Source organism: Canis lupus, chromosome 19 (genome assembly GCF_048164855.1).
Source record: "Canis lupus baileyi chromosome 19, mCanLup2.hap1, whole genome shotgun sequence".
Classification (NCBI taxonomy): domain Eukaryota; kingdom Metazoa; phylum Chordata; class Mammalia; order Carnivora; family Canidae; genus Canis; species Canis lupus.
The window spans coordinates 6,710,815-6,726,397 of record NC_132856.1 but is presented as its reverse complement, the minus strand read 5'-3'; the positions used below and the strand labels follow the sequence as shown (position 1 = coordinate 6,726,397).

The window sequence follows — 15,583 nt, the reverse complement described above, 5'->3', positions numbered from 1 at the left end:
AAAAGTGAAAATGTAACTTATTAAGCCCTGAATTGTTCAAGCACCAAATCCTTCTTATTTTTGAAGCAGTGAGAGCATTAGGCTTGCTGTTCAGCTGTCCTTCATTGGCTTATAAAATCCAGTAAGTTTATTGTAGAGAAAGCACTCTACAAATATAAAACACAAAGTAGATTTTTCTTTTTACCACTGGTTTTCTAATGCTCCTCCTTAGACTAGGATTGGGATCTTTTTTGTTTGTTTTTTTAGGGCAGACACTCTTTCTTTTTCTCTTTGCATTTTTGGCATAGGTGTAAGAGCTCAGTATATGTGGTTGAATAAAGACCAAGATAAACAGTCAAAATTTCTGTGTTGGTGAGTACTTCAAACATTTCCTCAGTGGCTAAAATGGCACGCAAATTATGAAGTTGGACCAATTGGAGCCAATGTTAGATAACTGCTTTGGTGTTGTGTCTTTTTTTTTTTTTTTTTTTTTGAGATTTTATTTATTTATTCATGAGAGACAGAGAGAGAGAGGCAGAGACAGAAGCAGGCTCCATGGAGGGAGCCCGACGTGGGACTCGATCCCAGGTCTCTAGGATCACGCCCTGGGCTGAAGGCCGTGCTAAGCCACTGAGCCACCCGGGCTGCTCTTTGTCGGCTTTTGAGGTTGAATTTTCTTATCTTCAGTAATCTACTCCCTACTTCATTGAGTTGCCATTGTCCAGTGATGTTCTCAATACTTGGAAGGTTTTGTGTTTTGGTGTAAGGATTTGAGAAAGCAGTTTTGTGTTCTCAAACTTGCACTGAACAAACATTAAGTAATCTTGTTGAACTGCCAAGAGAACAAAGAAAATTCTCAATTGCTGCTAATTTGCCTAAACTGGCTTTTTTTTTTTTTTTTTTTTCTTTTTTACCCCTTCTTTCCTGTTTCAGGGCTTCTCCTACTTCCAAAGAGGAAACCTCAACCAGGGCCATGATACCACTTCCCCATCATCTGTGTGCTGCTTGGTTAAGCTAATGCTGTGAGATCCCTGGTCCCTTGTGGAGGAATCAAGCTGACTCTTGGCATGAGGCCCTTGCCTGGCAGGGGTTGAGAGGGACATTGCTATGGCTTCTCTGGATGACCCTGGGGAAGTGAGGGAGGGCTTCCTTTGCCCTTTGTGCCTGAAGAACCTGCAATCTTTCTATCAGCTTCAGTCACATTATGAGGAAGAGCACTCTGGGGAAGACCGTGATGTCAAAGGGCAAATTAAAAGTAAGAGGCGAGAATTTTTTGCTTATCCTATTCTGTCAGTGGGAGCTTTAACTCATGGGATGGTTTCATTAACTTCCGTGATGCCACCAGAACATGATAAACGATAGTAAATAATATTATAGCGGTGAACATATATCTATCTTATGCTTACCATGTGCCAGACATTGTTCAGAGTCTTCCCATGAATGAACTTCATTTAATTCTCACAGTAACTATTAGACTGTGAGACCCATTTTACTGATGAGGGTACTAGTCACAGAGAAGTTAGGTAAGTTGCCTGAAGTCACACAGTGAGGCAGGGCATGGCTTTGAACCTAGTAAATGTAATTATTATGCTTTCCTGCCTCTTGCTACATTGAATTATCTAATTGTCAGCCTTGTGAAGAATTTGGAATGGAACTCCTCTCCTTTGCTCTGAAGGTGTAAGCACATTGTACACCCATTTCCCTGTCACAAATTCAAGCCTTCCTGCCATTCTTCTTCACTTATACCTTGTCTTCTGCAGCCCAGAAAAAGGAAGGCCATAGTAGAAAAGCAAGGAGAAACAACCCCAAAATTTAAACTTGTTTTTTGAGCTTCCTAGGCCTCAAATCGTGGAGAGTTGCAGAAAGCATTTTTTCAAAGGAGTTTTAACTATACATAGCGTTCATTTCCAAAACTTTAGATTCTGACTCCTACTAAAGATGATGCCACTACTCTGGAACTCACTTTTGCCTGCTTCTCCCAGCTGGCAGCATTTCTGAAGGCAGTGAGAATAAAAGGGTCTGGATGTGTGTATTCACAATTCTGTGTTGGGTGAGAGAGAAGGGAATGATCATGTATTTCTGAGTGGAATTTGGCCTCCACACATGTGAATCACATGCCCCCTGCAATCAAATAGTCCTACTCCATATCTCACTTTTCAGTTCAGAAAATATTGTTGAAAGCATTAACATTTATAACCTCTGTCCAGAAACATGGCAAAGTCACATATTTCAAAATCCTGAGCTTTGATAAATGAGGTGGCTTCTGTCTGTAGAGGCTGAAGGAGAGCCATAACTATTAGGAGGCAAAAAAATATGTTTTGCATTTTACAGTTTTCAGAGTTCCTTCATAATCATTATTTCTTTTGATTTTCACAGCAACTCCGCAGGGATGTGGTTGATTTCATTCTGCAGAGAAAAAGTGAGGCTCAGGGATGTTGAGTGACTTATCCAGGGTCACATGGGAATTGCCAGAGCGAGACCTGGACCCCAGCTCCTCTGTCATTTCTGAGTCTAGTGCTGCTCTTTCTGCTTGGCATCACTGGTGATACCAGACTCTGTGTTCCAATCATGTCTTATCCTGCAGCTAGAATGCAAACAAACTGATCATCTAGGTTTCTTGGACAGCTGAAAGGCCTCCGTGATCTTTAATGAGTGTCCATTCTGAGTGTCCGCTGAACTGAGTCACATACTGTGACGTCACTAAGACTTTGATGCTAGTGGGTACAGAGGTTAGACAATATCTTCAGCTTCTTGTGGTGATTTATTTCTTAGAGGAAAAATGTTTAAGGTTACTTAGGGAATAATCGTATGGGAATCCACTTAGAATAAAAGAGTAGGAATTTTATGAGTTGTGAAAGAAATTTGTAAGAATTCTCTTGTGTTTTTCCCCTCTCTTTTCCCTGTACCTCAAAAGAACTAAGAAATTGAGTTAAGGATTCCTTTAGTCTAATGATCATTTGTTTAGTCAGGAAGGAAGTCTTGTTTGTGTGGGAGTTTTCTGTGTTTCTGAATCAGGAAAGTAAAGTTTTAAAGACTGACAGCAAAGATTTTTGAAAAGTCCTTTAAAAAGCAGGTCATCTCTTCATTTGGTCTTTCGGTTCTTAAAAATTTCATGACATTGCTGGTTTTGTCAAGTGAAATGTTAAAGCCAAAAGAGCAAACCTTGGGATCAGGTTTTGGTGGCAGTTTACGAAAGAAAATATAAACTTGTCATTAGTAGGTGGTGAGCGAATTTGGGCCTCAGCCCTGGTTCATCTTTAGTTTAGCGCCTGTACGGTAAGTATAAGAAAGGATGGTTGGAAATTAACTGTGGCTTCTACTCTGTGTTTTGTTGTTGTTATGGGATTGTTCTTCATTGGCCGCCTCTTGAAGTGCTACACCTGAGAAGGTTGCCAGAGTATTCTTCTGTCCTCATACAGTGGTTAAATGCATGTACTGCCTGTTTAACTTGACACAGTTTAGTCTTGTTTGCAGAAATGAATTAGTGATTGCTAACTCCAATTTCCTGTCTGCTAACCCTTTGTTTACCTCAGGCAGTTTTCTCTCCCATGTTGAGAGATTACTTGAACGTATTTTAGATGGTGTCCATTAGTCCTGGTGGACCTTATTTTTCCAGTGGAAGAAAGCCATCTCAAAGTGGCTATTAGCTTGACTGTCTAACACAGCCATATCTATAAGCTTTACAGTCTCCCTCCTCTGCCTGCCAGTCCTTCCATATCGACATTTCCCTAGGTTTTTGGAAAGCTGTGGTAGTGTTTTTAATGTTATTCAGATGATAGAGCACTTCAGAATTGTGGGAACTCCGTAAAGTATTGATCTATTAAATCTAAAAGAATTGTATTTTGTATTAAGTCTGATATTTACTACTAGATTCTAGAGGGAGAAGGAGATATCACCTAAGATTTAAGAGCCTTAATGAAAGCAACTTAGAATCAAGAATTTCCCCCCATAAGTTGACTGTTGTTCCTTTTTAACAGCAGGTCCTCTTACCTCAGCACAGATAGCAGAAAAACCCTGTTCTGTAGAGGCATAGTTTTTGAATCATGCTGGCTGGGGAGAACTGGGGTTCTTATTTTAAACAGATAAGGTTTCCACTTGCATCCCTGCTGCCTTATAAGCTCTTGTGATCTGGGGTGCAGCAAGGTTTTCCTCTCTTTTTGTCATGTCCTCATTTATAAGTAGGGATACTACCTGCTTCATAATGTGAGCAGGCGTTGGCCTGATTTTTTGAAAGCACTTTCTTTTGTGCCTGGTACATGCAAAGAATCAATCCAGGAAGCATTCATTTTCTCTTCTTACCAAGTCTGGTTCCTTTTGTGTTATGTTGTAGCTGTTATACCTGTTTCTTGAAGCTTTTTATCAGTGTCCTCATACATGCATTCATTCAGTAAGTGAGTGGGGGAAGAACTCTATGTACAGCTAAGCATTATGGGAAACACTAGTCCAGGGATGCACATTTGGTTGAATTCTCTCCTGGAAGTAAACAAGTATTTACTCATGAGAGCATAAAATAAATAAATTAATTAATACTGTAGAATTTAATTTAAAAAAAAACGTTATTTTAATTGAAATATAGTTTACACTTAAGTTTTTACATCTACAGTTAAGTGGGTTTTAAAAACTGTATATACCCATGTGATTCTCTCCCCAGTTAAGATCTAGAAAAAAACATTTCCGTTACCTCGGTCCCCTCATTGAAATAGATTTTAATTCTTTAATTGGGCTCTTAAATTTGGCAACGAGCAGTAATTTAGCTCTATAATCGCTACATAAACCAACTTAGTAACCAGTGAATGGGTTGCTCTGTGGTATTTGTAATACAGCGGTTGTGGACTTACTATTGGAATTTACTTGATATATAAAATTTTTTATATAAAGTGTAGTCATTTCATCAACTCTTGCGTTTTGAGATTTCTCTTGACTTTTTAGTAGATTTTATGGATTCATTGTGTTTGCTTCATTTTTCAAGGTCTTGTGCAGAAGGCTAAGAAAGCCAAGAACAGGCTGTTGAAACGAGAAGGAGATGACCGAGTAGAATCAGGGACACAAGGATACGAGTCTTTCAGTTATGGAGGGGTTGACCCATACATGTGGGAACCCCAGGAACTAGGTAAGAAATTCTGTTCATTCATTTAGCAAATGTTTGAACATCATTGTGTTCATTGTTTTAAGAGTTAGCTGAGAGAAAAAAAAAAGTGGAGTGGGGAGAGGTGCCTGGATGGCTCAGTCAGTTAAGTGTTATCCCCCCGCTCCGCCCCGCTATGTGGTTGCTGCTCAGGTAATGATCTCACTTGGGTTGTGAGGTGAAGCCCCTTGTTGGGCTCCACACTCAGTGGGAGTTTGCTTGAAGATTCTCTCCTTCTGCCCCTCCCCCTACTCACATGCTTATTCTATCTTTCTAAAATAAATAAATCTGAGGCCTGGATGGCTCAGTCAATTAAGCATCTGCCTTTGGCTTAGGTCATGATCCACGACCCTGGGCTGGAGCCCCAAATCGGGCTCCCTGCTCAGTGGGGAGCATGCTTCTCCCTCTGCCTACAGCTTACTCTGCTTGTGCTCTCTCTCTGTCAAATAAACAAAATCTTTTATAAAAACAAAAATATTTTAAAAAGATTTTATTCAGAGTTAAATAGCTAAGAAACTATGGAACTGAGGTAGGAATCCAGGTGTTTGACATCAGCCCACGTAGAGGCTCCATTGACTGGGTTATTTCCTCTCATGTAGGATGTTACCTGCCCAGCAAGAGATACTGATTTATGCAACTTAATTTTCTGAAACACATAATCATGGTACCATCTACTGACTTTCAAAATAATTATCTTTTTGGGGTAATGAAAATGTTCTAAAATTTATTTTGGTGATGGTTGTACAACTCAATATGCTAAAAACCATGGAATTTGTATGCTTCAAATAGTGAATTGTATGTGTGAATAATATCTCAACAGATCTGTTACCAAAAATGCCACATGAAGTTGAACTAACTCATTTTACATGTCCTTTAACTGTTTAATGGTAACAAAATTTAATATATTTTCTGTCTGTGCAATGGATAAACAATGATTTCCTTATAAGATTTTTTATTATTATTATTATTATTACTATTCATGAGAGACACAGAGACATAGGCAGAAGGAGAAGCAAGCTCCCTGTGGGGAGCCTGATGCAGGACTCTATCCCAGGACTATTATTAAAAAATAATAATAATAGTAATAATAAAATTTAAGAAATATTCAGGGCAGCCCTGGTGGCTCAGCGGTTTAGCGCCGCCTTCAGCCGGGCCTGATCCTGGAGACATGGGATTGAGTCCCACGTCAGACTCCCTGCATGGAGCCTGCTTCTCCCTCTGCCTATGTCTCTGCCTCTCTCTGTGTCTCTCATGAATAAATAAAATCTTTAAAAATATATATTTAAAAAAATTAAGAAATTTTCAAATCATGGGTGCCTGACTAAGTCAGAAGAGTTTGCAACTGTTCATCTCAGGATTGTGAGTTCGAGCCCTGTGTTGGATATAGAGATGACTTGAAATTTAAAAAAGATTTCAAATCAGTATGTTGTACACCTGACACTAATATAATATAACATGTTAGTTATACTTAAAAAGTAGTATACATATAATAATGAGTTATAGATGAAAGTCAATTTGAGGGACGCCTAGGTGACTTCGTGGTTGAGTGTCTGCCTTTGGCTCAGGTTGTGATCTGTGATCCCAGGGTTGGGATCAAGTCCTACATCAGGCTTCCTGTGGGGAGCCTGCTTCTCCCTCTGCCTAGTCTCTGCCTCTCTCTCTGTGTCATGAATAAATAAATACAATCTTTAAAAAAAAAAAAAAGTCAATTTGAAACATAAAGGAGAAATTTCAGGCATGTGAATTCTTACCAGTTTTTTAATAGTCTGTTTCGTGATTGCCAGAATTAAATTCCTCAGGTTGTTGAGGAAGTCACAATTGTGGAAGGTTAAATGGATGGCAAATTTTAAAAGTTAAGATCTATGGTCATGCCCGAGTGCCTGGGTGCTCTGTTGGTTAAGTGTCTATTTCTTGGTTTAGGCTCAGATCATGATCTCCAAGACCTGGGATTGTGCCCCATGTTGGGCTCCGTGCTCAGCACAGTCTGCTTGGGATTCTGTCCCCCTCTCCCTCTGTTCCTCCCCATGCTTGAGCTCTCTGTTTCTTTCTTAAATAAATAAAGTACAATCTTAAAAATACAAGGTCATCTTTAAAAAAATAAAATTCATTGAGGATAAACAGCAAGGGAGAAGGGCTCCCTCAGAGAAATGACATGTTATTTATCTCATTTCCTGTCCTAGGTGCTGTAAGAAGCCATCTTTCTGACTTCAAAAAACACCGAGCTGCTAGAATTGACCACTATGTTGTTGAAGTCAATAAATTAATAATCAGGTTAGAGAAGGTAAATTTTGTTGTTTTAAAACTTTTTTTTGCTACAAGTATACATTTTCTAGGAGAAAAAAATATTTCTGCAGTGTTTATTGTGTGTGTTGTATATATTTGACACTGGCAGAGAAATGCCCCACCTCAAGCCCACTTAGAGAGGTACAGAGGACATGATTGACAGTTCTAGCCTGGGCCTGTTTTACTGTAGGAGATGGCCCATGTTGATAGACTTGCCACATATCCAGATTGCCTTATCCTTTCTCTGAAGCCCCCTTGGCTGCCAGAAAACCTTTCTACCTTCAGGTTATTTCCTCTTTTAAGTGTCTAAAGTATAGTCATGCAGTGGGGGCATAGTGTGTGATATCGATAACAAACAGAAGCTGGTAACAAGGTCTGTGAGGAGTACTCAGCCAGGCCAGCATTCAGTATGGGAACATCTGGACTGGGCCTTCTCATCCTGTGGTACCAGGGTGTGTCTTTTAACACCTACAATCACTCTGTTGTACTTTGACCCTAGAAATGCTTATTGTGTATAACCTGGATTGTATGGTGGGCATGGTAGCAATTGCAAGTGTAGAGTAGAAATATGTGGCCAGTTTCATTGTCCATGAGGACTGTGGAGAGTCGGGAGTTCCCCATTGCTCTCAGTTAGCCACACCCACCATATCCTTGCCTACCCCTGGTTATTGCTTAAATGGAGAACTGACAATAGAGGGATTGAAATCAGATCAGGGGAAGGGAACTGCCCTCTATATGAGAAGCTAATACTCTGTCCAATGTGAATTTGCGGGGTTGGGGATGACAGATGATACTTGAGAAATGAAGATGTGAGAATTTTTGCTTGATGCCTCTTGCCTGTGGAATATGTATACATCACCTGTTTAATTCTATTTGGCATTGTTTTCTCCTTGTCAGCTCACTGCATTTGACAGGACAAATACTGAGTCTGCTAAGATACGAGGTAACTCTAGAATTTTGCTCACATTCATTCTAATTATCTTTCTCCCTGACCAAACCTCTTTCTAAAATGGCTAGGTTTTCTGTTTGTTTGATTTTTGTTTTGTTCTTCCCAAAGCAATAGAAAAGTCCGTGGTGCCTTGGGTCAATGACCAGGATGTCCCTTTCTGTCCAGACTGCGGGAATAAGTTCAGCATCCGTAACCGCCGCCACCACTGCCGCCTCTGCGGGTCAATTATGTGCAAGAAGTGTATGGAGCTCATCAGCCTCCCTTTTGCAAGTAGGTAACATGGAGGTGGGGCTGTGGATCCTGATCTATTCTTGTGACTAGCTTGTTTGCTAATCACCACCAGGTGATCTTTTGAATGTTTTTGTTTAAGTAACTTTCCCTTGGGATCTTCATCCATTCATTTGTTGATTCCATGAAGCCTGCTATAGGCCAGGCATGATGCTAGGGTCCAGGGATACAGTGGTAGATAATAAGGGCAGGCAAATTTTTTCTGCCCTTATCAGGCAGAAAAAGATAGTAAATATTTAAGCTTTATGGGCTACAGTGGTCTCTGTGACATTTCTTCTTTTTTTAAATGATTATTTGTTTGTTTGTTTATTTAAAGATTTTATTTATTTATTCATGAGAGACATAGAGGCAGAGACACAGGCAGAGGGAGAAGCAGGCTCCATGTAGGGAGCCTGACGTGGGACTCCATCCAGGGACTCCAGGATCATGCCCTGGGCTGAAGGCAGGCACTAAACTGCTGAGCCACCCAGGGATCCCCTTTAAATGATCTTTTAAAAATATTTTTTTAAGGGCAGCCTGGGTGGCTCAGTGGTTTAGCGCCGCCTTCAGCCCAGGGCCTGATCCTGGAGACCTGGGATCAAGTCCCACGTCAGACTCCCTGCATGGGGCCTGCTTCTCCCTCTGCCTGTGTCTCTGCCTCTCTCTCTTTCTCTCTCTATGTGTCTCTCATGAATAAATAAATAAAATCTTAAAAAATTTTTTTAAATCTTTTTAAACTTTTTTAAATAAAAGTATTTAAATAACCTTTTAAAAATCATACTTAGTTCTGGGGCCATATAAAAGCAAGCTGGACTTGGTTTATAGGTCATGTCTGCTCACCTCTGGTTTATAAGGCATTATTCATTCTCCCAAAGGGTCTAGCATCTAGCCGAGGATACAGACCTAGAAACATATTATGGCTTTATAAAGAGATAAGCACTATGAGAGAAGTTGCATCAGATACCCAGGAGAGCTGACCAGATCGTTGTCAGCTGTGCTTGGAAGTGGCAGCTGAGACTTTTGAGGATATTATAACAGAGTCTTAAGAAATGAGCAGCAGGAAAAAAAAAAAAATGAGCAGCAGGGATGCCAGCATGGCTCAGCAGTTGAGCGTTTGCCTTCAGCTTGGGGTGTGATCCTGGGGTCCTGGGATCAAGTCCCCCATTGGGCTCCTTGAGGGGAGCCTGCTTCTCCCTCTGCTTGTGTCTCTGCCTCTTTCTCTGTGTGTCTCATGAATAAATAAATAAAAATCTGAAAAAAGAAATGAGTAGCAGGCTAGTCCTTTCCTTTGAGGTAAAAGTCAGTTTATTGGGGATCCCTGGGTGGCTCAGCGGTTTAGAGCCTGCCTTTGGCCCAGGGTGCGATCCTGGAGCCCCAGGATCGAGTCCCGCGTCAGGCTCCCTGCATGGAGCTTGCTTCTCCCTCTCCCTTGTCTCTGCCTCTCTCTCTCTGTCTATCGTAAATAAGTAAATAAAATCTTAAAAAAAAAAAAAAGTCAGTTTATTGTCATATAGAACAGACTGTAACATCATAAGATGAGAGACACTGAGTGCTGGGGGGATCGAGAGCATGGATGCCTAGGTTTGGGAGGTGATTTGTGAGAAGAGCCTTAAAAGACAACCAATATTGGAATGCCTGGGTGGCTCAGTTGGTTAAGCATCTACCTTTGGCTCAGGTCATGAACCCAGCTCATGGGATCAAATCCCACATCAGGCTCTTTGCTCAGTAAGGGGGTCTGCTTCTCCCTCTGCCTGCTGTTCCCCCCTGCTTGTGCCTCTCTCTCTCTCTGACAAATAAATAAAATCTTAAAAAAAAAAAAAAAAGACAACTATGATTGCAAAGAGGTAGGGCAAGAGGGATCCTGGGTAGAGTGTGGAGCAGGAGCAAAGCTGTGGAAGGGCCCCAGGGGATGGTTAGTAGATGAGCAGGTAGAGTAGTTGGGGGAGTGTAGAGGACATGTTTGAGAATTTTGGGGATGGTGCCTACAAGGTTAGGTGGAACCAGAGGGTCTAGAACTTTGAGTCTCAGCTGGTAAAAAGTTGATAAAGATGATTTCATGGACTTTGGGCCAGTTCTGGAACATTTGGAGTGGTTTTGTAACCCTGGGGAATTCTGCTGACACTGCATGTACTATTGGCTTCAGAGCATCTGGACAACGTGGGGCAGAAGCAGATGCTTCTTCTGTCCAGTTCTGACATCCAGCAGGCACACATTACCTTGAGACTTCCCTTTTTTTCTGAGACTGACTTTCGGTCTCACTGGAGACTTCATAAGCTATGTTTTTGAGACACTATTCGCATTTCTTGTCTTGCGCTAATTAACCAACATTTCCTGGACAGCTGCTGTGGGGTAGCCCTGTTGGATAAATCAACCCTGTTGAATAAGACAGTTCCTATCCTCCCAGAGTCGCAGGTTCATAGAGCAGCTTTGGGTATATAGAACTCTCATTCAGGGAGAAAAGTGGAAAGTGACATGGTAGGGAGTGACATGGTAGGACCTAATAGGAAGGGTATATTTAAAAAAAAAAAAAAAAAAAAGGAAGGGTATATTGTTTTTGCCTCAAGGAATAGAGTAGGGCTTCCTGAAGGATGTACCATTTGAGCTGAGCTTTGGAAGGGGTAGGAGTCAGATGTTTGGGAGTGGGAAAGTCTGAGGAGATGTGGATTGTGTTGGGTCAGGTTAGAAATGGGCCTCAGAGCCTCAAAGAGAGACCTTCCTAGGTCTGGTTGTCTGGTTCTTTCCTGGCTGTCTGTAGGAGTCCCTCCCACCACAGAGCCTGACCTCCAGGAAGGCAGAGGTGTGGTGCTTCTTGGCCAAAGACAGAGCCTGCGTCAACACCTGTGGCCTCCCGTTTGTTGTGAGCAGTGCGGTGATTGGAGGCTATGGGCTCACTGCCACCTGTCCTGTGTTGTGCTTTACAGACAAGCTCACCAGTGCCAGCAAAGATTCCCTGAGCACCCACACCAGCCCCAGCCAGTCACCCAACAGTGTCCATGGCTCCCGCCGGGGTAGTATCAGCAGTGTGAGCAGTGTAAGCTCCGTCCTGGATGAGAAGGATGATGACCGGATCCGCTGCTGTACACACTGCAAGGACACACTGCTCAAGAGAGAGCAGCAGATTGATGAGAAGGAGCACACCCCCGACATTGTAAAGCTCTATGAGGTGACTCACTGTGTGTGGTCCTGGGCCTGATTGAGATAAAAATTTGTACACATTTTGGAGAATGCTTTGGGAAGTTGTTCCTTTGAATCATTTTTAGTTTCTGCTAAAGGGCCATGAGCCATGGTATGGTTTCTAGCTAGGGATCTGGGTGATTCACAGAGTCATCCTTGCAGCAACCTTGTTTCCTCACCCCTCCTTGTCCACTTGAAAGCAGGAGGTTGGAGACTTTGGTGGCCCAGGGGCAAGAGGAAGAAGGAAGGTTGCCATGCAATCTGGACAGGATGAGAGCAGAAGCTGAAGCAGATAGTAAACAGTGGACCAGAAGAATCCTCTAAAACTCATTTAGGAGCTTTAGGCTTTATAGGTTTGAGTGACTGCCCATGAGTATAGAGCTTCTCCTTTTGAGTCCATTCAGATGCCTCAGCTCTCATTATACCAGCAATCCCAAAACACATTCGGTAGGTGCATACTTCGAGAAGAACATAGGGTAGTGCAAAAACAGAGGATTCAGAGTTAGGGAGTGAGTCTGCCTTAATCTCCCGATGGCCAAGGGGGACCTGCAGGCTGAGAAGGATTAGCCAGCTTCATAGGCAAGTGATGGGAGGTGGAGAGGAGGAGATCAGCCTGGTGGAGGAGCAGCTGGTATAGAACCCCAAGCAAAAGAGCACACAGGCCTTCTACTTACAAGGGGCCATGTCCTGATAAAGCCACCCTGAGTTGAAAATATCAGAAGTCAAAAGTGCATTTAATACACCAAACACACCAAAGATCATAGTGTAGCCTGGCCTACCCTAATCATGCTGGGAACACTTAACGTTAGCCTGCAGTTGGACAAAATCCTCTAACAGATCTGTTTGATGATAAAGTCCTGAGTGTATCATGTAACTTACTGAATACTGTATTGAAAGTGAAAACCAGAATGTATGAGTACAGAATGGTTGTAAGGGTATCGGTTGTTGACTCTGTGATCATGTGGCTGACCTGGAGCTGGGGCTGCCACCACTGCCCAGCACCATGGGAGAGTGTCGTATTGCATGTCACTATCCTGGGACAAGATCCAAATTTGAAATTCCAAATACAGTTTCTACTGAATATCTATTACTTTTACACCATTGTAAGTTGAAAAATCACAAAGTCTAACCATTGTAAGTCACAGACCGTCTGTATATTGGTCTACTGATCACTGTGAATGGTCACTGTTAGCAGATCTGTGGATCATAATGGCTGTATTTCTGGAATCACCATGAAGATACCTGACCACTAAAATGGAATTAATGAAACCCTGCCCTGAGCTGCAGATGTAGCTATTATCCATCCTATGTATGGAGTTCATGACCTGATAACTCATTTTTTTTTTTAAATAGCCACCATGCTTTTTCCTTCCTTCATTTTTGAAGTAAGCCCTGGCAATGCCTTTTGCTAGTATCTTTTCTCATCTGGCAGAGAAAGAATGTAGCCACCAATTCCTTTCTCTGCCCTGTAAATGCATTGCTTGTATCTTGCTCCCTGCAAAAACATCCTGTCAAAAGTTCTGCTGTACTCACTTTCTTTCCTTCTTGCAAGATTTACTGCTTTTAAGGGCTGTCTGTAAATCAGGAAGTTGATAACAACAATAAAAACAAACAAAAAATATGCATATTTCCGTTTTTAAAACTACATTTAAAGAAACCATTTTTTAAAGTAAACTCTATATCCAGTTTGGGGCTTGAACTCACAACCCTGAGATTAAGTCAATGCTCTACTGACTGAGCCAGCCAGGTGCCCTGAAAACTACATTTTAAATTACACCTCTTTTCATGTAGCATAACTCTTCTGTACCTTGAGGATACTATTCACCTCTTTTTTGTTCTTAGAAATTACGACTCTGCATGGAGAAAGTTGACCAAAAAGCTCCTGAATACATCAAGATGGCAGCATCACTAAAGTAAGCTATTCTTCTGTTTTTCTAATTCAGTAATGACTGTTGGCTGGCACTTTAGCACAGCTCATCAGTAGCTAAAAATGAAAACCTTAATTCTGACTGTGCTTTTCTTCTATGACCAACTCTGGAGAATCTTTGTCATGTCTGTATTTCTTTCTTCTCCTTTTTTTTTTTTTAAAGATTATTTATTTATTCATAGAGACAGAGAGAGAGAGAGGGGCTCAGAGACACAGGCAGAGGGAGAAGCAGGCACCATGCAGGGAGCCTGACTTGGGACTCAATCCAGGGTCTCCAGGATCACGCCCTAGGCTGCAGGCGGTGCTAAACCGCTGCGCCACCGAGGCTGCCCTCTTCTTTTTTTTAAATTTTATTTATTTACTCATGAGAGACACAGAGGGGCAGAGACATAAGCAGAGGGAGAAGCAGGCTCCCTGTGGGGAGCCTGATATAGGATAATCCCAGGACCCCCAGATCACTACCTGAGCCAAAGGCAGATGCTCAACCACTGAGCCACCCAAGGGCTCCTTTCATGTCTGTATTTCTGTGTGGCACATGTTATAGTCCTAGGTAGCCATGTTCAGGTGACCCTAGTTCTGGTGGAGCAGGTTTGGGCAGGGCCTGGGATACAGGCACCACTGCCGAGTGCAGCATCTGGAGGTGAGCAGGGACAGTGTGCTTCATGTGCTGGCCTAAGGAGATGCTCTTGCAGGCTGGCACTGAGGTATCCGGGCTTAGAACAGGCATTTCCTTTAGAGCAGGGGTTGGCAGTCTTCAGCCCACAGGCCGAATCTAGCCTGCTATCGGTTTCTTTTTTAACTGAGAGCTAATTTACACACCAGAAAATTAATGATTAGTAATTTACATGCCCTTTTAATATATACGAGTCAGTAGTTCTTCACAAAGGTATACAATAGTCAATTCAGTCTTAATTCTAAACATTTTCATCATCCAGAGACACCCCACCCCCATTAGTAGTCACTATGTATTCCCCTCTTCCTAGCAATCACTGGTCTGCTTTCTGTGTATAGATTTGCCTATTTGGGACATTTCTTTTTTTTTTTTTTTTAATTAATGATAGTCATACAGAGGGAGAGAGAGAGAGAGGCAGAGACACAGGCAGAGGGAGAAGCAGGCTCCATGCACCGAGAGCCCGACGTGGGATTCGATCCCGGGTCTCTAGGATTGCGCCCTGGGCCAAAGGCAGGCGTCAAACCGCTGCGCCACCCAGGGATCCCCTGGGACATTTCACATAAATACACAACCATTTGTGTCTGGCTTCTTTCACACAATGTAGTGTTTTCAAGATTCACTCCTTTGGCAGCACATCCATTTGTGCAGATCCGTGGTATGGTAGACCATACTTTGTGTATCCATTACTTTGTTGATGAACAGTTAGGTTTGTCCAAATAATGCTTCAGTGCATATTTATGTACAACTTTTTTTGTGGGCATACAATTTTATTCGGTATATACCTAAGCGTGGAGTCGCTGGGTCATGTGGTAACTAGGTTTTAAACTTTTTGAGGAACTGCCAGACTGTTTTCCAAGATGACTGCACCACTTTGTATTTCCCCTAGCAATGCACGTGTGTTTCAGTTGCTCCATATCCTTGCCAATGCTTGTTTTTACCACTTTTTTTTTTTTTTTGGATAAAATTTTATTGGTGCATAGCCGTGCCCATTGTTTGATTGTAGCTGCTAGTACAGCTACCGCAGCAGACGTGAATAGTTTTGACAGATTAACTGGCCTGCAAAAGCTAAAAATGTTTATTATCTGGCCCTTTATAGAAAATTTATGCTGACACTTTCCTAAGAGCATTGCTCCTTCTGTAGGTTAATGATACATGAGCTAGAATTTGAAGTGCTACCACTAGAATCAGATCGCAGCAAGTCTTTTC

The 15,583-nt window shown here is 42.0% G+C and overlaps 1 protein-coding gene across 5 annotated transcripts in view; it reads left to right on the top strand.

Moving 5' to 3' along the window:
• RBSN (rabenosyn, RAB effector) overlaps positions 1 to 15,583 on the top strand; it is a 40,031-nt gene that overhangs the window by 14,345 nt on the left and 10,103 nt on the right. For 4 of the 5 annotated variants that reach the window (XM_072785024.1, XM_072785022.1, XM_072785025.1 and 1 more), the window contains exons 2-8: positions 913 to 1,234; positions 4,949 to 5,089; positions 7,285 to 7,385; positions 8,285 to 8,330; positions 8,445 to 8,606; positions 11,525 to 11,766; positions 13,620 to 13,690. In XM_072785024.1, coding sequence (XP_072641125.1) covers positions 1,087 to 1,234; positions 4,949 to 5,089; positions 7,285 to 7,385; positions 8,285 to 8,330; positions 8,445 to 8,606; positions 11,525 to 11,766; positions 13,620 to 13,690 — 911 coding nt within the window. In that variant the 5' untranslated portion in view covers positions 913 to 1,086. The remainder of the gene's footprint in view (positions 1 to 912; positions 1,235 to 4,948; positions 5,090 to 7,284; positions 7,386 to 8,284; positions 8,331 to 8,444; positions 8,607 to 11,524; positions 11,767 to 13,619; positions 13,691 to 15,583) is intronic. The other variant, XM_072785026.1, reaches the window with a different exon arrangement.